At 56.3% G+C, this 21,105-nt stretch overlaps 10 protein-coding genes across 10 annotated transcripts; 3 read left to right on the top strand and 7 right to left on the bottom strand.

Annotated features, from left to right (window-relative positions):
* Positions 1-125: 125 nt before the first annotated feature.
* Positions 126-1,771, bottom strand: ATEG_02936 (uncharacterized protein; the record flags this gene model as incomplete). Its single annotated transcript, XM_001212114.1, has 7 exons — positions 126-467; positions 519-732; positions 780-946; positions 992-1,270; positions 1,319-1,343; positions 1,392-1,473; positions 1,552-1,771. The coding sequence occupies 7 exons, from the start codon at positions 1,769-1,771 to the stop codon at positions 126-128; spliced, it is 1,329 nt and encodes a 442-aa protein (XP_001212114.1).
* Positions 1,772-2,230: 459 nt separating this feature from the next.
* Positions 2,231-2,851, top strand: rpp1 (ribosomal protein P1; the record flags this gene model as incomplete). The annotated part of the gene is made up of 4 exons (XM_001212113.1): positions 2,231-2,299; positions 2,447-2,524; positions 2,601-2,733; positions 2,805-2,851. 4 exons carry the CDS (start codon positions 2,231-2,233, stop codon positions 2,849-2,851), a joined length of 327 nt encoding a protein of 108 aa, XP_001212113.1.
* Positions 2,852-3,291: 440 nt separating this feature from the next.
* Positions 3,292-4,758, bottom strand: ATEG_02934 (PQ-loop repeat-containing protein; the record flags this gene model as incomplete). Its single annotated transcript, XM_001212112.1, has 6 exons — positions 3,292-3,316; positions 3,587-3,696; positions 3,748-3,806; positions 3,860-3,909; positions 3,963-4,564; positions 4,639-4,758. 6 exons carry the CDS (start codon positions 4,756-4,758, stop codon positions 3,292-3,294), a joined length of 966 nt encoding a protein of 321 aa, XP_001212112.1.
* A 709-nt stretch (positions 4,759-5,467) lies between these two features.
* Positions 5,468-7,657, bottom strand: ATEG_02933 (transcriptional repressor TCF25 family protein; the record flags this gene model as incomplete). The annotated part of the gene is made up of 1 exon (XM_001212111.1): positions 5,468-7,657. The coding sequence occupies one exon, from the start codon at positions 7,655-7,657 to the stop codon at positions 5,468-5,470; it is 2,190 nt and encodes a 729-aa protein (XP_001212111.1).
* Positions 7,658-8,211: 554 nt separating this feature from the next.
* Positions 8,212-9,952, top strand: ptcF (type 2C protein phosphatase ptcF; the record flags this gene model as incomplete). Its single annotated transcript, XM_001212110.1, has 3 exons — positions 8,212-8,720; positions 8,777-9,787; positions 9,841-9,952. 3 exons carry the CDS (start codon positions 8,212-8,214, stop codon positions 9,950-9,952), a joined length of 1,632 nt encoding a protein of 543 aa, XP_001212110.1.
* Positions 9,953-10,507: 555 nt separating this feature from the next.
* On the bottom strand, positions 10,508-11,299 carry ATEG_02931 (putative mitochondrial export translocase Oxa2; the record flags this gene model as incomplete). Its single annotated transcript, XM_001212109.1, has 1 exon — positions 10,508-11,299. One exon carries the CDS (start codon positions 11,297-11,299, stop codon positions 10,508-10,510), a length of 792 nt encoding a protein of 263 aa, XP_001212109.1.
* Positions 11,300-11,777: 478 nt separating this feature from the next.
* ATEG_02930 (alpha-1,2-mannosyltransferase ALG11) lies at positions 11,778-13,761 on the top strand (the record flags this gene model as incomplete). Its single annotated transcript, XM_001212108.1, has 4 exons — positions 11,778-12,115; positions 12,181-12,316; positions 12,366-13,529; positions 13,627-13,761. The coding sequence occupies 4 exons, from the start codon at positions 11,778-11,780 to the stop codon at positions 13,759-13,761; spliced, it is 1,773 nt and encodes a 590-aa protein (XP_001212108.1).
* Positions 13,762-13,969: 208 nt separating this feature from the next.
* On the bottom strand, positions 13,970-14,908 carry ATEG_02929 (uncharacterized protein; the record flags this gene model as incomplete). The annotated part of the gene is made up of 1 exon (XM_001212107.1): positions 13,970-14,908. The coding sequence occupies one exon, from the start codon at positions 14,906-14,908 to the stop codon at positions 13,970-13,972; it is 939 nt and encodes a 312-aa protein (XP_001212107.1).
* A 795-nt stretch (positions 14,909-15,703) lies between these two features.
* Positions 15,704-17,952, bottom strand: crzA (putative C2H2 transcription factor Crz1; the record flags this gene model as incomplete). Its single annotated transcript, XM_001212106.1, has 2 exons — positions 15,704-16,674; positions 16,728-17,952. The coding sequence occupies 2 exons, from the start codon at positions 17,950-17,952 to the stop codon at positions 15,704-15,706; spliced, it is 2,196 nt and encodes a 731-aa protein (XP_001212106.1).
* Positions 17,953-19,541: 1,589 nt separating this feature from the next.
* Positions 19,542-20,647, bottom strand: ATEG_02927 (arabinogalactan endo-1,4-beta-galactosidase; the record flags this gene model as incomplete). The annotated part of the gene is made up of 2 exons (XM_001212105.1): positions 19,542-20,273; positions 20,330-20,647. The coding sequence occupies 2 exons, from the start codon at positions 20,645-20,647 to the stop codon at positions 19,542-19,544; spliced, it is 1,050 nt and encodes a 349-aa protein (XP_001212105.1).
* Positions 20,648-21,105: the final 458 nt, after the last annotated feature.

The raw sequence follows: 21,105 nt of genomic DNA, 5'->3' as shown, positions 1-21,105 counted from the left end.
ACAGTATGGTCACTCCATTACAAGCCCTAAGCTGCAACTATCAACGACGAAGAAATGGAAACGCGACATGATAGCACAGGATGAAAGACAACGACCCCAACGCCTATCCGTCCCGTCTGGAAAATTTACCGTTGCTCCTCTTCGTCTGCTACGGCCGCCCGCAGCTCCCACACGATGTCGTAGCACTCCGCCAGCAGCGCGTTGACACTTCCCTGACCCTCGGGAATGTCGCTGCCCACGTAGAATTTGCCGTCCACGCGCATGTTGTCGATGGAATTCAGCTTCATACTGTACGGGTAGAGCTCGCGGGGGTTCGCCACGCCGCCGGATTCCTTCACTTCGATGAGACACCGCCGCAGTGTCTGCAGCTGGTTGTATACAGGAAGCAGGGCCTCCGACACCGGTTCGGACGAAATCAGCAGGGCATAGATGTAGCCATAGCTTCGTCGGATCAGATACAACAGGGTCTTTCTTGTCAGTACTTTGAGAGCCAGATATTAGGTCATAGGCGGACATACCCTCTGCGCATGGAGATCCGCTGGGCGTCCTTCCGCATCCACAAAGTTCCCATTCACCCGCGCCTCGTCGATCCGATCGAGCTTGCGCTGATAGCCAAACAGATCGGTCTCCCGCAGTGACCAGGCCTGCGTGACCGACAGTCGATCCAGCTGGTTCCGAATGTCCAGCAGGCGTTCGTACTGTTCTTGAAACCGCTCATCGATTTTGCCCTCCCTAATCCGAATTAGATCGAATCAAGTGCGCTAATGCAGACCACCTACCGCTCCAGAACAATCTCCGTCCACCGCCAGCAACGTTGCATCAGGGTTTTGACGCCTTCCTGGCCCGCCAGCGGTGTCCCGTCCGGCCCCACAAAGTTCCCGTCCTTCATGCTATCTTCGATCTTCTTCAACTGTTTGCGGAGGTTGTTGACTTCGGCGGCGGAGAACTGCTTTGATTAGCTGGCGTTGTGGCGTCCGTTGGATATACATACCTTGGAGCGAGTGTTGACTGCAGAGGTAGATCGCAGGATGGACACCAGCGTCTCATGGGTCGAGGCTAGCTCCGGGCTCATCGCCGTCAGGCGTTCCTGCAATTTTTTCAAGTGCAGTTGGCACTTTTCGAGACGACTTTCTAGCAGTGTCAACAAGGCGGGCGAATGTGTCTCGTGTCCGCGTTCCAGGGTCTCGCGCATCGAATCGAGGGTCTTGGTTATGGACGCGAGGTCTTTGGAGCTGTAAAAGCCGGCTTCTTCGAGATGATCAAGAAGACGCTAGATAGATTAGAGACTAGAGCGACAACAAAAGAGCGCACTAATTACCTGGACGGTGGTGGCGAGAGAGTATCTTCATCAACGTCAGCTACGCTTCTGCGGACGGACGTGGGGCACATACACTGCGGGGGCCTCATTATTTCTCCCCACGGTGAGGAACAGCAACGAGATCAATTGGAAGCAGTCGTCCAGAACGTAGTCCACTATGTAGGATCCAAGGAGATCAGGTTAGCGATCCGTCTGCAAGCTGTATCTCAACGCAAGGCCCACTCAGTGCTAACGTCTGTTGTATTCTAGCCGGCGATCCTGCTGCTTGCGCACGGCATTGAGTTTCTCCACCTCGGCGATGACTTCTTCGTAGAGAGGAAGAACATCGCGAGACTTGATGTAAGAGGACTTGTCTTGTTTGATCAGAAGGAGGGCGTCGCGAGTGCGGAGGAGCTTGTCGAGGATGGGTTGCTCATGCGGATCTAGCGGAGCGGGGACGGCGGGGGAGTCCATTGCATCGGAGGATGGGGGAAAGGTCGAAGGGTGGGCTGGAAGAAGGAGGAAAAAGAGGATACAGTAGATAGATGTACAGTGAATCGAAGTGAAGGAGAAAAGCGAGCTTGAGGAAGTGGATGACGAGTGAGATCCGACGTAGATGTCGTAGTAGTCGGCGTAGTAGAGCAAGTATACTTAGTCAGGTATGATGCAGACCAGAACGGCATTGCCTGATGAGGCTAGCGCGCAGTCACGCGCAGCGGCAGCGCGCTAGTCCTCATCGGGAAGGGAAGCCCTAAGCGATTTAGGGCTTGGGGCACCACACAACTGCCGCTTCGGGAAGCCACACGGTCTCTCTCGCTCGCGACTTCGACCCAATCGTTAAAAGTCTCTTTTCCTCTTCCCTTTTCTTCCCTTTGTATCCCCTCATCCCTCTCGAGACTCCAGTCCGCCAGTCCAACCCCCCCCATCGACACAATGTCTACTGCTGAGCTCGCCTGCTCCTACGCCGCCCTCATCCTCGCCGATGACGGTGTTGAGATCTCCGTACGTATCTCCCACTTGCTTGGATTGTTTTAGATGGAAAGACTCGAGTGTCGCATCACGACGACGATGGAGACGAGACGCGCACCGACTACAACCCGACCAACTCGCAGCAACACCTGATGGACCGCCGCTAATTGATTCACACAGGCTGAGAAGATCCAGACTCTGATCGGTGCCGCTAAGGTTCCCGAAATCGAGCCCATCTGGACTTCCATCTTCGCCAAGGTAAACCTCCGATCGCATTCGCATCTCGACAAGCTCGCAGGAAAGGATTCAGGCCGACTTACACTCCCATCTCTAGGCTCTTGAGGGCAAGGACATCAAGGACCTCCTGACCAACATCGGCTCCGCTGGTCCCGCTGTTGCCGCCCCCGCCGGTGGTGCTGCCGCTGCTCCCGCTGAGGCTGCCGCCGCTGAGGAGAAGAAGGAAGAGGGTACGCATCCCATCGCTCGCGATCCCGTCCGCGGTCCCGCCCCTAGGATATCCCCGCTAACTTCCCTACAGAGAAGGAGGAGTCCGACGAGGACATGGGCTTCGGTCTGTTCGACTAAGCGCCTCATCCGGTCGGCCTTGGTTTCTTTTTATCCTTTTCTCCTGTGTCGTCGTTATTTCCTACCTCTCTCCGTTTAACTCCTCCCTCGCATTTTTCTCGCTCCATGTGTATCCGATAAACCACGCGAACTCGCAACGAAGACCAAAAAAGGGAAAACGTTTAAAAAGAACAAGATTTTCAATTCGGACTGGGACACATTCCGGTGGGACTGGGCGCTGTGGCTTTGGCATGATGGGTTCCGTCGTGACTGAGGTAGAAAGGTTCAACGCCGGATGCCGTTACGATTCTGGTAGTTTATCTACACAAAAATATAAAAAATGGATTTGAGATTGTGGTGACGTCTTCCGTCGACGGACTGCTTGGTCTTGGTCTTTGGTCTCGTCGACGGATGATGTTGGATGACTCTTGTACCGCAACGTCTAGATCTAGGAGTGCAGCTTATGCGATCATGTCCGTCATGCGACTATGAACAATCGTTATTGCTCTATACGCGGAAGGTATAGGAAGTACGCTCCGTAGTTATGTAACATGGTAAGATATAGATACATTGATATCCGAACGCCCCATCCAGGTCTTCAATAGACAACTTTTGATACACGCAACGCAGGCTAAAACACGAAATACAATACCCCAAACAAGATGACGCGCTAATGCTTTGGCATGCCTTCGCGCAGGTGAAAAAGAAAATATAAAAGATCATGATGATACAGCCCCGGTGTCCGCCACGGCATACATACGGAACTGCACAAAGATGATCACGTCTTCGACCATCGTTCCCAGGGACCCGATCAGCCAGGGCGTGTTGGTCACAATGTAGTTCTTCTCGGTCGAATGACACAGGATCTGCACGAGTCAGCATGCATGTCTCTCCAATAAGAATGCCGCGCCACTTACGCCTGCGCCATACGTCAAATTGCCCATCAGCGAGAGAATGAAAAACAGCAAGGAGAGGCCTGGATACCGTTAGCGTGTGCGGACTCGCACCAGCCAAAGAAAAAGCAAATACCTTCGCACGACTTGTCGCAGTAGTTTTTGTAGATCTGCGGGAGACGCGCCCTATATCCACCGTTAGTTCTCCACCCTCAACGTATCCAACATCAGGAGCATACCCCAGATAGCAAAGCGCGCTGAAGTATCCCACTACCTGCGCCCCCGCCGCCATATCCACGCCGCCGTTCACCTCGCGCGGCGCTGGCTTCCACACCCCGGACTGCCACGCGATCGTCCACCCCGCCATGCCGATCACACAGATAGCCAACACGCTACTCAGGTTCTTCACCCAGGCCTGCTGACCCGCCTCGTTCTCCTCGACGATCTTGGCCAGCGTATCGTCCGCCTGGCGCGCACCGCCGTCGACACCGCGACGCTGCGACGAGACCGACGCCCGGCGGCGCGCGACCGCCTCAGGGAGGGTGTCGCTGAAGCGGCGGCCCAGCAGCGGAGTGGAGGGGTCGGGGGTTTCGGTGGACGAGCGGCGGCGGCGGCGCAGGGCCTCGAGACGGGCGTTGCGCGCTTTGTAGTACAGACACTGGCCGATGAGGACGCCGTCGGCGATGCAGAAGTACACGGCAATGGCGACGATAACGGGCACCAGGCCGGCCCACAGGCCGCCGACCAGGTTTGTGATGTCGCCGACGAACCAGACGAACAGGAAGAGGAGCGAGATGGCCTCCGCGTTGCCGTTGCGGTAGTTTTCGATCAGTTGCGGGACCTGTTTTGTCCGGTTAGATTTCTTTTGTCTCTGGCTCGCTGTGGACTGTGGATGGGTGTGCGTGGGTGCGTTACCAGGAGGAAGATCCAGCAGGTCATGGAGATGGAGCCGAGGAGGCCCGAGGCTGCTTCGCGCGGCGTCAGAGGCACGGATTCGCCGGCCGTCGCGGTGCCCAGCGACCTCAGGAGGGACATTGTGTCGTGTGAACGCTCAGCGATGAGTCGTCAGGGGCGGTTTGGCAAGGAAAATTGAGCAATGGCTGGGGCCGTGGGGGGAGAGATAAGAGGCTCCGACGGCGCCGCGAGTTTCAGAATTTGATCGCGGGTGGGAGAGGACGCAGTCCGCCCACTACATGGGCTGGAAGGAGACGACAGTCGAGCAGCGCAGAAGGACCCTTCCGACGGATCTTCGAGCGACAGGAGCAGCAAGCTTTTTGACACGCCTGATGGAGGAGAAATTGGGACAGGAAGAAACGATTTTAGCTAGCTTGTGCTTGCGGGTGGAGCCGCCAGAGCAGCTGTGGAATGCTTGAGTAAGCCGCGGTCGCCAGATGCTGCTTGCAAATGCAAATGGAGACGTAGGAGGAGAAAGTATGCGAGAATGAGGTGGTGCAGTGAAATATATATGTTTTTGATCTGGTGGTGGAAGGAGTGAGGGCGGAATGTTGGCTGGGAAGATGACGTCGTGGAGAGATGGATGCAAGGACCGCCAACTATATATTCTGCCGTCATACAGCGTCCACCTTCAAGAACTTCATATCCTATAACCCGCTTACTAGATACAACCGATCCTTGTATACTTTTGTCTATTGTAGTTCCATCTATGTCTGTTGGTTTTAAATTCCTATCTCCATAGTTGGCACTCTATAACTGCCCAACTGGTATATGCATCATGATTCATCCCTCACGAACCCTCTTCTTCATCGTACTCCAGTAGCTGCAGTTCATCCTCCAGCATGTCAACTACCATTTCGCCCAGGGCCTCGCGGAGGGCCCCGTGGAGGATCCGTTGTCGTGTGTTCTCCTGGAGCGAATGCAGAGCATCAACATACTCCGTCAAGGGAGAGTAATCCACCACTTCGCCCCAGTTCCCCCGGTCCACGCCATACTGCCGAAGGAACGCCTCCAGACTGTGCAGCCCATCTTCCAAGAGCCATTGTTCCAGCAGTGGTTGTTGATCGGCGGTAGGATGTGGACGGTGATCTGCTGCAGGCTCACCTTCAGACGAGACATCGTCGCCGACTACTTCCCCCTCACCTCCGGCTTGGAACCGGGGGAAATGAAGTGCCCCGTTGTTCAACTGGTCGAGCAGATCGCGAAGCCACTGTGGCCGTCCGCCTTCCGGCACCTGTGACAGATAGCCCGGTGTGGGGTCTTGCTGCTGCCGATATGCCTCAGACTCGTACGGAGGGAGGGGGTCGGATGCTGAGATCCGTCCCGTGACAAAACGCCCGGGCAGATGAGTTGTGACTCGAGGGACATCCGACAGGATAACATGACGTGCAATATCTAACGTGATCTCCGGGGGCTCAATGGCCTCTTCCTCGTCCGGCAGGGTGTCGGCCACTTCCACAATCAGGGACACCGCCTCGGGAGTGTTCCACAAATCCTTGGCTCGTACAATATACAGCTCGGTGAGTAGCTCGTGTGCATCTGTCGGTGGCATTTTACCCCAGATGCGCTTGGGCATGGGCTGGATGTCAAGCTCCTGTGCCAGCTTGCAGAAGACCCACGGGTACCGCGACATGGCGCGACGCAGCTGCTCCCGACACTCCTTTGGCTTGTTGAGTCGGAGATAGGCGAGTGCAAGTGAGCATTGGATATTAGGGAGCGAAGCCCACTCCTCGCTCAGCCGGGTCTGCGTGCATAGCTCAACGAAATGGGCATATTCCCTGCCCCGCAGAGCCAGGTGGTCGATCAGCAATTTGATACAATACGGATCGCTATCGTTCAAACTCAGAAGCAGCTTGGCCCATTCATATGCCGTGCGCCATGTTCCCTTCATTCCCAGGTTGGCGATGTATCTCCACCCCACCAGCCAGAGCTCTCGATTTTCTGAATGCACGAAGTCCAGTCGTGCGAGACCTTCCTTCAGCCGGGTCCCAAAGGAGGAATGGGCTGAGCGACCAATATTGAACAGTGCACGTTCAAGCAGATCAGCGGACACCGCATGATCACCCTGGTGCTTCGCGATCTCGGACACCTGGAGCAGCGTCGAGATATGGTACGGGTTGTACTGTAGAAGATGGATCATCCTTTGGGGATCCATTGATTCCACACACATGTCGAATTGCCGCTGGATATCCTGGTATGAGGCGTTATGCAGGATCTTGTAGACCGTAGCTCCGGTTGGAGCCTTCTCCGCTAGTTCCATCCCAAGGCCACCGCTAGGCGCGCGCGGCCACTCGTCTTTGCCTTGCATCAGGACATTCCGTCGCAGCGTTACCCCAGCCAAGCTCTGTCCTCGACTGGCTGGACTGTACCGGCCGGTCAGGGCCCGACCCAAATCCACCATCTCTCTGTTCCGGTCCCTGCGACGACCTGTGCCGGCATCCTGCTGATCAAAGTTCTCCAGAACCACATTTCCGAACAGTTTCCGCATTTCATTCGTCGCATTGAGGAATTTAGGCTCGATGCCTAGCAACTGATCCGGGGTCTTGGGGAACGCCGCATCGCGGGAGTTAACTGTCGCGGCCGCCGTGGCATTCCCATGCGCGGGGTTTTGAACCGCCAGCTCTTTGAGAGCTCGGTCGATCTCATCCAGATCTTCCTCTTTCGGCGTCGGTTCTTCTGCCGTAGGTTTCGTAGATGCCTTCTTCTTCTTCTTTTTATTCTTCTTTTTCTTCGAACCGGCCGACTGAATGGGTGCGGGGGTCTCTTCTACCGTCTGAGTCACCGGTTCGGGGACATCGTGGTCGGACTCCTGCTTCTCATCGTCCTCCTCATCGGCGGCGTTTAGAAGATCGAAGGCGTTAAGTTTCGGCTTGGAGGACTGGTAGACGGGCTCATCATCGCTGTCATTCTCTTCCTGCTCTGCTCGCTGCAGCTCTTGTTCGCGCAGCTTTTGCAGCTTGCGAATTGCGCGGGAGGACATCCAGAGCGGTGGGGGGATCTGTGAGGCGGTAGTAGTACGACAGGGAGACTGGACCTCCGATTGAGGCGAGTAAAGAGAGTGGATGTGAGGATATTATCACCAGGATTTCCGAGCCATGGATGAACAATATTGAATGGTCCGCGGGGAATGACGACACACGCCTAAAGGGTTTAGCGCAATACATCTTGTAATACAGTCACAGTCACATGACATCCATGAGATCATGGGTTGTATTGATGCCTGGGAGCCTGCATCTCGTGCTGCTCCGCGGTTGCTGATAACACCATCCATCCCGACACAGACAGCGCTCTCAAGGACCACCTCTATCCAGCTTGCTGGATTCTCTCCCACCTTGAATCGCACTCTTTTTGTCCGCCTCAATGCGCCGTGTCGCTCTTCAGACTTTCCGTACTGCCCGCCGTGTCCCAGTATGGAAAGTCGCCGGTAGGAGACCGCGTTCCGTATCGTTCTCAAGCAGTCAACCCCTTGCCCTCCGGTCCTCGTCTTCAACCGGAAGGCATTCGCACTTCCTCCCGGCATCCTTACAATCCTCCATGCATCTCCGGAACTTCTCTCTCGCGGTGATCTCGACGGTCGTGGCCTCCGGAGCCTGGTACGCTTATCAGGGTAGCAACTCGCAGCCATCCCCAGTTGGCGCAACTGCCACTTCGCAACTACGCTCCTTCGCAACCACGACTGCCTATGCGGAGGAGCCTTCGGAGGCCACCCGTCGTGCTCTGTTGGTCGATAACGATCAGTTCTACACCGCCACGTTATCGGGGGAACAGCCGCTGTTCAAACATACGGACGACTCCGATCGCCGCGTGCTCGAGATGTTGACGCCGGAACAAGCCACGCAGAAACTAAGGAAGAATGAGGAGTCGTATCTAGTTCACCGCGGCAAGGGTGTGGTCCGGTACGATGTCGTCCAGGTGCCCAGCAACTCTCCGATCGAAGACGACCATGCTGAGAAGGTCGTGGAGGTGCCTTCGTCTGTAGCGGCGGCTCAATCGGGTGAACCTAACAGTGACTGGATGTTCTGGGGTGTGTTTGATGGACACTCGTAAGTTGCTTGATTCGGTATTTTGCCATAGGAGGAGTTTCTAATAACCGAGCCAGGGGCTGGACGACGTCGGCCAAGCTGCGGAATGTTCTCATCTCCTACGTCGCTCGCGAGTTGAATACAACATACAAGGCGGCGGCTGCCGATCCGTCCATTGTTACTCCGACTTCCGCAGCAGTGGATGCTGCCATCAAGCAGGGCTTCGTACGTCTCGATAACGATATCGTGCACGGTAGTGTGGAGAAAGTGCTGAAGTCAAACTCTCGGCGGGTTGCGGCTGAGATGCTCGCGCCCGCTCTGTCGGGATCTTGTGCGCTCTTGGCCTTCTACGACTCTCAGTCCAAGGATTTGAAGGTGGCCTGCGCCGGGGATTCGCGAGCGGTCCTCGGCCGTCGTAGTGAGAACGGAAAGTGGTCTGCCACAGCGCTCTCTGAAGATCAGACTGGTGGCACTCCGTCCGAAGTGAAGCGTCTCCGGGAGGAACACCCAGGAGAGCCTTACGTTGTTCGCAACGGTCGTATTCTGGGCAACCTGGAACCGAGTCGTTCCTTCGGAGATGCCTTCTACAAGTGGAGCAGAGAGACGCAGGAGAAGATCAAGCGCCAGTTCTTTGGAAGGACTCCCCACCAGCTCCTCAAGACTCCTCCCTACGTCACTGCTGAGCCTATCATTTCGACTACCAAGATTGATCCCAGCCGAGGTGACTTCCTGGTCATTGCTACAGACGGGCTGTGGGAGATGTTAAGCAACGAGGAGGTCGTGGGTCTCGTGGGTCAGTGGATCGAGCAGCAGCAGTCCGGCTCGGGAAGCAACACGACGTGGCTGAAGAGCTGGCTTGGCTTCGAGAGCAAGCAGCTTCCCGTCGAGGAGTCCAAGGAGACCGCCACCGATGGTCAGCGTCGTCCCATCCGCCAGCAGCAGTACGATATCGCCGGCGCTGCCAGCCGCTTCGTCGTCGAGGATAAGAATGCCGCCACCCATCTTGTGCGCAACGCCATGGGCGGTAAGGATCGGGACATGGTTTGCGCACTTCTGACGCTCCCCAGCCCGTACTCCCGGAGATACCGGTAAGTGTGTTTTACTACTTGCATCAAAGCTGTGACTAAATCATATACTGCAGTGACGACGTCACTGTCGAGGTGATCTTCTTCGGCGAAGGACCGGATAACCGGACGATATCGATCAATGAAGAAGCCAGCGCATCGGAAGAGACCCCCAAGGCTAAGCTTTGATTACAGTATCGGATTGGGACCTGCATTGCACTTTTCTTTTCTGTTTCATTCTTAATTGCACAAGGCTTCTGTATATCCAGCGGCCTATGATATTTGTCAGTGGCGGCGTTGCTTGTGGGTGGCTTGCATGAATACCTCAGTAGAGCAAGATATCTTGCTAATTTTATATCACTTGGCTGTCATTTTGATAGATACAGCCAAGAAGAGCATATGTGATCTTCCATATTTGAGCAGCGGCCAGCTGGACTGTCCTTGGAGCTAGCATCAATCCAAAATACTGGTTGGCACCTTCGGTTCTTAACATGGGTCGTTCATTGTCATGGAGTCCCATCAAATAGGCCTACAAGGCTCATTTAGGTCTGGTTTTCTCCGCTCCTATCGGCAGCGCTTCCCGTAGTCCGGCAAGGATACCACAGAGGCTTTGCTGTCGGTCTGACGTGGGGAGTCTGAGTCGATTGGTATGATCTCATGCGGATCCAAGAAGCGAGCACACACACACTCCGAATAACCGATGTCTACAGGCATGGTCGAAAAGTATTCCAACAGACGGACGGTTCATTTCTTTGTCGCAAGAGTGCCCTGCCACGATTTCGGGAACGCAATGAAGATCTGTTTCCACGGCTTGAGGGGCTTCTTCGCGAACATGTATTTTTCCAAGAACAGCGTCTGCAGCGTCGCGACATTGGAGCTAGTGATCCAGTAGATCATCAGCGCCGAGGGCATGCCCGACACATACGCAGACAATCCCACATTCAGCGCCAGGAACTGAATGAACGTGCGGATTCCCCGGTAGATGAACTGTTTAGCCAGCTCGGGCTTCGGCAGGTCGGCCAGATCGCGCAGCGGGGGCACTTTCCAGCCGGTGCGGACGTTTAGCAAGATAGACAGGGTCAAGGCCGCGGGGAGGATCCCAGTTGCATCGCCAGCGAGCAAGTCCGGGAACCAGAGGGCGCCCTCTGTGGCGAGGGACGGCTCAACGGCCAGATGGACGGGGGACGAGGTTGTCGAGGATGCCGGCTCCACGAGGGAGAGGAGATACGGGACGAGACCCTTGTCATTTCCGGACATTGCACGGAGGCTTTCCATGATGGAGATCCAGACGGGGATCTGGAGGAAATTAAGACCTTTCCAGTACGGGACAACTTCGAAGCGCTTGTGTAGCTCCTCGCGCTTCTTCTTGATGTTTTTCGCCAGGTCGCGTCGGATATCTGGGGGAAGAATGCTATCTGGCGATTGGGCCTTTTTCCGTAGAAGGTCCTGACTGTAGTATTTGGACCAGGAATTGAGGAGGGGGAGAAGGTCGCGTTCTTTGCGGGCTTGCGCGCGGCTGAACATCTGGAGCGGCATGGCGACGGTCGTACGGACGATCAATGCGGTCAATGGGATGGATAGGGCCCAGGAAAGGCCGCTGACAGAATGTACGCCATGAATGAAGGAGGAGGAGACTTCGAGGACTTCGTTGATGAAGGGAGCTGGGCGGGTTGGGTGGAAATGTCGGATGTGCCGGGGGGTTTTGCGCAGAGGGCGCAAGACGGGGCGGAGGGGGGTCATTGAGATACGATGCAGAGAAAGACAAATATACGGAGGAGCGCAAGACAGAATCGTATAATAAAGTACAGGGGTGAGTGGTGGAGAGTGGTGTAGTTGCGTGGTCTGGAGCAGTGGAAGTAGACGCAAAATAAAGTAGATCACCAGATGGTCAGGTGACTGCTTACGATACGGGCCGATACCTTATCGATATGGCGACAGACGACAATCCTCCTCCTTCATGCCTCCGTCTTCATCTTGCATTCCCCCTTTACCATGCGATAGTCACTCGCCCACCATGATGTTATTTCTCTTGAAGGCCCTCATCTCCGTACTCGCCCTCCTCGCCGCCTGTGTGGTGCTCCCGCAGCTTCCCTTGGCCGTGCTGCGCATTGTCCTCCGCGGCGTCGGATGGATCATCCAGCGGAGGACGCGCTCACGGAGAGAGTACATCCTCTCGCGGGTACGGGCTGACGAGGAGGAGTTCCAGTCCAAACGATCCAAACCGTCCCCAGGGGAAGATGAGGATTGGGAGAAAGTCGACACCTCCAGCTCCAGCTCCGGGCCAGCTGGCAATAACAGCTCCTCGGGAAATGATGACTGGGAGGGCATTATCGGATTCTTCCACCCCTTCTGGTATGTTGTTGCACTTACGGGATCCATCATAACCACTACTTCGTTAGAAACTGACCAAATTGCAGCAACGCTGGCGGAGGCGGAGAACGTGTCCTCTGGGAAGCCGTCCGCGCAACACAGAAGCGGTGGCCCAAGGCCATCTGCGCCATCTATACTGGCGACCATGAGGTCAGCAAAGCCGCCATGCTGGAGAGAGTGCAGGTAAGCTGTCGCCGACGTATGTGCAAATCAACAACTCTGACTCCCGCAGACCCGTTTCAACATCCATCTCCACGCACCAACCGTCGTTTTGATCTACCTCTCCACCCGGAAATACGTCCTGAGCAGCATGTACCCCTACATGACGCTGCTAGGCCAATCGTTGGGCTCGCTGGTCGTCGCCTACGATGCCTTCACCCTGCTCGTGCCGGACATCTTCATCGATACCATGGGGTACGCCTTCGCCCTCGGCTTCTGCAAGTTGTTATTCCCCGCCGTGCCTACCGGCGCCTACGTCCACTACCCCACCATCTCCACGGACATGCTGCAGTCGCTCGACGACAGCACTGGTATCCAGGGCGTCAACGCCGGCGCCGGGAAGGGGCTGCGGGGGCAGATCAAACGACGCTACTGGCTGCTCTTTGCGCGCCTCTACGGCTGGGTGGGCGGCCACGTCGACGTGGTCATGTGCAACTCGTCGTGGACGGCCGCGCACATCCGCACCATCTGGGGGCCGGCTCGCCGCGCGCAGCCCAACCGCGACCCAACAGTCGTGTTCCCGCCCACCGCAGTCTCGGAACTCGAATCGTCCATCCGCGTCGACGCTGACTCCGAGAAAACCACCCGCCAACCCATCATCCTGTACATCGCGCAGTTCCGCCCGGAAAAGAACCACCCGCTACTCCTGCGCGCCTTTGCGCGTTTCCTCCATGAGCGCCGCCGCCCCGATCCTTCCTCCCACGCCTCCGACCCGCAGCTCGTCCTGATCGGCTCCGTCCGCCACGCCAGCCCCGACGAAACCCACATCTACAACCTGCGCCTGCTGGCGCACGAGCTCCGCATCCGCGACCACACCACCTTCCTCTGCGACGCCAGCTGGCCCGCCATTCTCGACCATCTGGCCCGTGCCTCCATCGGCGTCAACGCCATGTGGAACGAGCACTTTGGCATCTGCGTGGTCGAGTACCAGGCCGCTGGGCTGATCAGCGTGGTGCACGACTCGGGCGGTCCGCGCGAGGACATCGTTGTGGATCTCGGCGACGGGGCGACGGGGTTCCGCGCCTCCACGGAGGAGGAGTTTGCGGCCGCGTTCGAGGCCGCGCTGGCGCTCCCTGAGGAAGAGAAGGTGGCGATGCGGTTGCGGGCCAGGACGTCGGCGCTGCGCTTCACCGAGGAGGAGTTTGCTGTCAAGTGGCTGGGGGAAGTGGGGAAGCTGGTGCGTATGAACATGTCGTGATTCAGTAGATACCATAGATGTTATTTGTTCTATAGGTTAGACCTTCTATACGACTATCTTGGACTGTCATGTACAGCATGGGTCGGATTTGGACACAACTATCAGCGCTGCGTTCCGTATTAGCGAAGGGCTCGAATGCCCACACTCGGAGAGGGAACTACTTGTATGCTACGTCCTTGAGGCCAGCCTCGGATATTGCAATGCAATATGAAGACGGCACAATACCACTTATACTAAGCATTGGTATCTGTTCAGTCCCACTCCAGATTATATCTAGAAGATGCATTGCCGCCAGTCAATTTTGTTCGCAAAAGTGCGCTTGCTAGTCATTTCATCTAGTCCTGCGATGTAAGGGACTCGAGTAATACTCTGGTGCTGACACACCAAAACCACTATATACTAGCTATCAATGTCGTTCGTCAACTCCCCGCAATAGGCCTCTCAGAGGGCATATATGAGAGCAGGTCTTTCGCATATGACGCCGCAGCCAGAGCAGCGAAAGCCTCCCACTGATCGTTCTGGTGCGAATCGGCGTAATTGCTGATACCTCGGATGACGACCCCCGGAAAGCCCTGCAACAATCCGGCGGCCTCCATGTCGACGCATAATGCCCCCGTTTTCTGACGCAGCGCCTCTCTAAGCTGCCCGCTATCCATGATGACATCTCCCGAAGCAATGATTCCGTAGTGTGCCTTAGGAGTTGGACCCCGACGTTCAGCACGTTGCACTTCCCATTCGGCCGGGCATCCTGTACAGTCCCTTGCGTATGTTGGGTGCTCGTGTTCGATTTTGAACAAGGAATCGTGAGCAGGTCGGGCGAAGGTCCTCTGCACACGGCCCGTACCCTGGGTCGTGGTTCGAATGACCTCAAGGTATCTGGGGTCCTTAGTGAGCGCCAGCCCTTTCATCATGTCCACGGCTGACAACATTGTTCGAGGAGGGATATTCAATGGTCCGCCGAAGCACCGAATCTGACCCCCACTGCCCACACTAAAGTGACGGACGCCACCGCAGTTGCCGTCGGGGTAGCTGACCACAATATCACCCAGGCGGATATCATTCCATTGAGACGGTATTCCACCCCCTACACCAACCAACATAGCCATCCGAATCCTATAATAAGACTGGAACAGGTGATGAACAGCCGCAGCAACAGCAGCAGTCCCACGCTGGGAAGAGGGCATGCAGGTGATTACAATATAGTGTTTGCCCATTCGACCCAAGTGGTAGGTATTTGAGTCTGCTGCATGTTGCTGCTCAGGGTGACCGTAGCTTTCGTCGAGCATTGCTCTGGCGGCGGCATACTCGATGGGGCGAGAACAAATCCAACCAACCTGGCTGGTGATTTGTGCTGCCATGGCGATGCGTCGACCGTAGCGTAAGGAATAAACAGGTCTTGGACAAGAGCCGCGATAAAGATGCGATGAGCCTGACTGGACGTAGTCTGAGCGAGAGAAGATGGTGAGGGAGAATAGAAGGGAGAGATCTCGCTTGCCGATGGGGACGTATTTATATCATCAAAACCGCAGTTGCAAGGCGGATGCACTTAGAATGCCCTGCCGGCCAGGCCAGCGTGGAAGCCGCGAACGGGACCTAGAAGGTGAGCACTGCAGAGGAAGCGAGCACCTTGCTCACCATTGTGAAAGACCATGTCAAGAGGGAAAAAACATGCACCGAAACAACGCAGTTGGAGAATATGAGTACAAAGTCATCGACGCAAAGTCTATTGGTAACCATTAAATCATTCAATTGAGAAAAAGCAAGACCGACTGCATCTCAAGCATCAGACGATCCCGCAGAAACAGAGGGAGTTCTCCTCCGGGGTATGAAGGCTCATCGTAGACACGTAACAACAATGGTCCGCAGTCCTCGCGGACCAGGGGAATCGAATCGAATCAGAGCAACGCGGTGCAGCAGAAAGCAAACCAGACCTTTCCAAAACGGCGAACAGGTACAAAACACCATACCAGTGTGAACGAATGTCAAGCCTCTCCGGGATGAATTCCCGACATGTATGTCCAACGCCAAAAATACTCTATTAAGCAAGCGAACCAAAATTCCCGACAAGGGCCGGAGATCCCCTTCCCAGACAAAAGGCAGCAAAGGTCACCCCAGATGGGGGAGTGAACGAGTGAAAGAATAGAAAGCAAAGCTCATCCCAACATCTGTCCTTGGTTATTGACCCCGTAGAGGTTGTCTTGGGGGCTAGGATAGCCCCCGCTCAGCCCCGAGACACTGCTGAGCGCGGAATCATCATCGTCGAACCCGAATTCGCCGCCAGAACTGGCGTCAAAACTGCTCCGGCCGCCCATGTCACTAGGGTCATCGGCCGTCGCTGGGATCTGATCCCACTGGAGGGTCTGAAGGGCAGGATATTGCGCCAACAAGGCGGCGGGGAGAACAAAACTACCCGCATGCTGGCCGTCCATGTTGGGAACCATGAGCGGGGGTGGGATCGGCTGCAAGTGCTGTTGCTGTTGCTGATCCATCAACGTGCGTTCGCGCTCTTGCGACTCTTCATCAAGTAACGGCTTGATGCAGATCCGACCAGCTTCGGACCGGAAGTGGCGCCCCAAGGCATCGGCGCGAGCAAAGCGGCGACCGCAGCCCCACTGTCCACCCCGCGCGAGGTCGCCGCGGCAGACAAACTTCTTCTCGCCCGAATGGAGACCCTCGTGGCGTTTCCGGTCGTGCTGGCGGGCAAAGGCCTTCCCGCACACCGTACAGACGAATGGCCGTTCGTCCGTGTGCGTCCGCAGGTGCGACCGCAGGTTGTAGGCCCGCGTGAAGCGCTTGGGACAGAGATGGCATTGGAAGGTGGCTGGATGTTTCTGCACGCGCTTGGAATCATTGGGATTCGCTCCTGGGCGGCCCGGATCGGCAAGTCCCAGAATGTAGTTGCGACTATCGATCGACGAAGTCGACAGGCGACGATTGGACCGCGAGGGCGAGGGCTCCCGCGAGCTCGGGTTGCTGTGCGGCTGTCGGCCCATGCTGTCGAAGGGGGACAGCGACCGAGGAGATGAAGGTGCCAGCGGCTCCAAACTGCTCGAGGTGGAAGCTGGCGTGCGCGAGCGTGAGGCAGGATGGGCGTAAGGGTCGGACTTGCTACGCACACGGGAGCCTGGGAGGAACATTAGCACCAGGGGATGTTAAAATGCAGGAAAGTGTACGCACGCATGGGAGGGGGGCTGAGAGAGTCCAAATCAGCTGTGGGTTTGGTTTGCGGATAGTTCAGGTCTCGGGCTGGAGGAGCAAATTCCACATTGATGGAGGGCGGTGCCATCTGAGAGGCTTGTCCAATATCTCCAGCCATGGCATTCGGCGCAGTCACATTGAGGCCTTCGGCACCCGTGCCGTACATATCGTTCGTTGGAGGAGTGGGATACTGGTTCGTCGCCGGGGCGGACACATAAGGCATATTTGGAACCATCTCCCCTCCTTGTTGCGGCATGAGCTGCGGGGAGATGTACGGGCTGTGGGCCGGGCTTAGCCCTTGCTGGTGCGGATCCGAGAGCGTGAAGGACTCGATCCCCAGCGCATTATCGAACAAGGTAGGGTCATTCTGCGGGGCCAGGAGCGGAGAGGGATTGTTATCGACACCATCAAAGGACTCGTGTTGCGACAGGTAGGGGGAATGGGCGGCGGAGGACACCTCGGAGACTTCGGAGGGCGCACGTCGATGGCCTTGGAAGGCGGCATTGTTCATGACAGCCTGCCAGTCGGGGGTGTTTCCCGTCATATAAGCGGCCGTGGCGGGGTCCAAGGAAGTATGGCGGGAGTGTTGCGGGGTGTAGTAGGTCCCTGGAGTTGAGCTGGGCGGGGACATCGGACTCGGCGAATGCTGCTGGTCTTGCGGCGAGGCCCCTGAATGCGGGGACGGGATTTGACTGACGAGGTCGGCCGGGTTGACGGCGTGATTGAGCTGGTGGGACTGCGCATGCATCTGGGGGTCGAGCATCAAGGACGAATCGTAATCCGGGGAGGCGACACTGTTGGGGGAGTGGTTCTGATAAACGAAGTCAAAGTCGGACGGATTCGAGTTCAACAGGGTGGAGAAGTTTTCCTCGGAGGGCTGTTGTTGCTGTTGGTGGTGATGGTGATGGTGCTGTTGGTGCTGCGCCGCCATGCCGGCGGACTGGTCGACCAGACTGGGGTCGAAGGAGAGCGATTGGGAATAGGACTGATCGGGCGGGGCGAAGGTTTGCGCCCCGGGGGGCGCGGAGAGATAGGCGGAGTGGTAGGTATAGGAATCGGCTCCGGAGGTCGGATTCGCGTAAGAGGGATCGAGAGTCAAGGAGGACGAGGGGTTTGGCTGTGGCTGTTGCGGTTGCAGATGAGGGCTCACGCCGTGGTTTTTAGAAGCTGGATCCGAGTCCCGGAGCGCGTCCTGGGATTCCATGGCGAAGAATGGGGATGGTAACCCAGAATAGAACCCACGCGCAAGCAAGGCTTAGTCGGAAGGAAGAAGAAGGACGATCGAGAGGCGATCCAGGACCAAGGATTGTGGAGAGGGAGATAGCGCAGACGAGGGAGAGAGAGAGGGAGAGGGGCGGTGTCGGCGATTGTTGGACCGATGAATGGTCAATGAGCGACCCGAGGGGGGGGATCGGGGGATTGGGAGAAGGTCAGATGCGGCGCAGGATCAACGATATAGGAAGAAAGAGAGGAAATCACAGGCAGAATGGAATGAAAGAGGAAACAGTCGAGAAGAGGGAGAAGGAATGCTGACAGGCGGGTGGGTTGTGGTGTAGAAGGAGGAATGAGGGCGAGTGCACCTTGGATTCAGCCTTGCCCAGGGCCTGCACTAGGATGGTAGTACTAGGTAGTTAGTAGGGAGTTTCTGGTTGGGTCCGTTTCTCCACCCAGATGGATTGATAGGGGGCAGAGAAAGGAGTGGAATTGAAGAGGGAGAAAGGAGAGGGAGAGAGAGTAGAGGAGTAGAAGAGGAGAAGAGAAGAAGAGGAACAAAGATGAGGGAAAAGATGACCTCAAGGCATTTCCCAATCCAGCAACTTTGCGCCTTGCGGCCTGATCTACCTACATATTGTACATCTACATCTACATCTGCATTCATTTCTTTCTATATCTCAATATATCCCAACTATTGACACTCTATGGGAGTATTCAATCATTATTCTGAATTCCTATTATCCTTGGTCATATCTTCCTCCGCGCAAGGCAGACTGCGATCGACGTGCTGCGTTGGCATAGATCAAGTCTTCAAGTCTGCCAGTGTCAGACCATTCTCGATTCTTTCTTAAAATAACATACACTCGTCGATGATAAGCCAAACCCCTCATCTTCATGATTACCATCAACCGATGCCTGGACAGAAATAGAAATCCCCTCGACTGAAGAAACCACCAGCCCGCGATTCGGCAGTCGATCACCACTGACGATATGTCGACAATGTACCCTGTTCGCCCGAAACAGACAAGATCGGACCTCGAATTGGATTATGATTGATGCCTAACGAGAGCCGCAGGAATTCGGGGATTTCTGGTGTCATGGTGTCGGGGCAGGAGGCTCAGTTCACAACCCTATTCCGTACAGTATGTACAGTAGTCTACTGGACATTCTCCCAGCCTACTGGACAGCCGACTGCGTCGAGCTGTACCTACTTCAAGAATCAGAGGACAACGTGGAGACGGAACGAGAAGAGACAAGATCATCATCATGGAATGCGACTGTGCGACTCGTCTACGACACTCCCTCCTCACCGACACTTAGGGCACCATGGCCAGACGGAGAACCATCCGATCGAACCAAACGGTCGTCCCACGCAGAACTCATCAGGGATTTCGACGCGATATCGTTGGTGGGACAGCGGCCCCAAGTGGACTCGATAGCTTCTTTCTTGCACAGCCACCCAGCTGAACCGTCGATGGGACGGGGGTTCCATGGTCCCTTGTCCACACGGAGTACAGTCATCTCCACCCATACACCCAGTTTGCACATACTCCGTCCTCATACAGACAAACAAACAGACTAGATACCCCCCAGCGCACTTATACTCGCCCGCACCTGGTCGGTGTTATAATCGACCAGCAGATTATCCTGGCAACTCGACCCCAACCCCGCATTCTTCGTCCACGCCGGCTCCCAGTAGTACACGCCGGCTCCGCCGTCCGTGCCCGCGACCACCTCGCCCAGCCGCCGCAAGAAGGTCGACTGCCCGTCCACGGAGAACGGGATGTCGGCCAGGTCAGCGGGGAACTGGTATTCCGGGTTCGGGCAGGCGACGGGCCAGTTCGTCTCGACAACCAGCACCTTCTTCCCGTACGCGCTCGCCAGGTTGCCCAGGCTGGTCTTCAGCGCGGACAGTGTCGCGTCGGCGTTGTAGAACGGGTAGTACGAGACGCCGATGAGGTCAAAGTCGGCCGAGGTCAACTCCGAGCCGGCCGCCAGCACCGTGTCGTAGAAGTACTTCTGCGCCGCCCAGTCCCAGCCGTTATCGAGGTGGAGGAGGATCTGCGGCGTGGTCGCCAGCGCGCTGTCCTTCACGCCCCAGGCGCCCGAGTGCAGCAGCCGCGCGATGTTGGGGTAGCTGTCCGTCGCGCCCAGCGGCCACAGCAGCCCGTTGCGGATCTCGTTGCCGATCGACACCATCTCCAGCGCGATGTCGTTGGCCGCAAACGTGTCGCACACTTCCTTGGTGTAGTTGTAGACCTGCCACGCGAGCGTGCCGATGTCGTCGGTCGACCAGCCGGCCGGGGTGGTCTGATCATGTCAGTCGGGACCTAACGTGTATGAATCATTGTTGGGAAGGAGCAAACCTGATGACTCGGATCGGCCCACGTATCGCTGTAGTGCAGGTCGAGGTAGACGCTCATGCCGGCGGCCTTGGCCCGTTTCGCCAGCTTAAGATTGTAGTCCAGATCGTACGACCCGTCGCTGGGGTTCACCCACAGACGCTGGCGGATCGAGTTGACCCCGTTATCGGCGAGGATCGACTCGAGCGCCTGCGTCTGGCCGTTCAGGTTCTTGTACGCGATACCGGCATCCTCCTCGATGAGCAGGGAGGAGATGTCGGCGCCGCGGTAGGTGAGGGCGGCGGTGGCCAGCGGAAGAAGGGGGAGAAAGGACAGCAACATGGTGAGTGCGCGTGTGTGTCTGCTGTTTCGAACTTGTCCCAGCGAGGGCATCCGGTTCAGGGTTATATACCCGCTGGTCTTATATAGGTACTACATATAAGTGGATGTCGTAGACGGAGAATTTCCGGTCTGATACTGTTCGGATTGTCCGCATCATTTACCTCGAACATGACAGCGTGGTTTCACACGGAGGAATTGCCCATCAGATGGGGCATTGGTGGAAGAATCTGATACACCGGAACTGCCGATCTGAGACAGCTTGTCTGGGCGTCTCCGTGGCGAACATCATCATCATCCATCCATAACACCGGATGTATAGTAGGTAGAGCGTAGTAGAGATAGATAGATTGGTTGATCCTTGATTCTTGCCAGGTATTGTATAAATCATCCTGCAACCAGCTTCAACATATGGTCATCATCATCGTGTGCTTCCCCATGGATCCAAAGCCTCCATTACG

This window comes from Aspergillus terreus, genomic scaffold (assembly GCF_000149615.1).
Source record: "Aspergillus terreus NIH2624 scaffold_4 genomic scaffold, whole genome shotgun sequence".
NCBI lineage: Eukaryota > Fungi > Ascomycota > Eurotiomycetes > Eurotiales > Aspergillaceae > Aspergillus > Aspergillus terreus.
The sequence above is the reverse complement of the archived record's forward strand: the minus strand, read 5'-3'. Positions and strand labels throughout refer to the sequence as shown.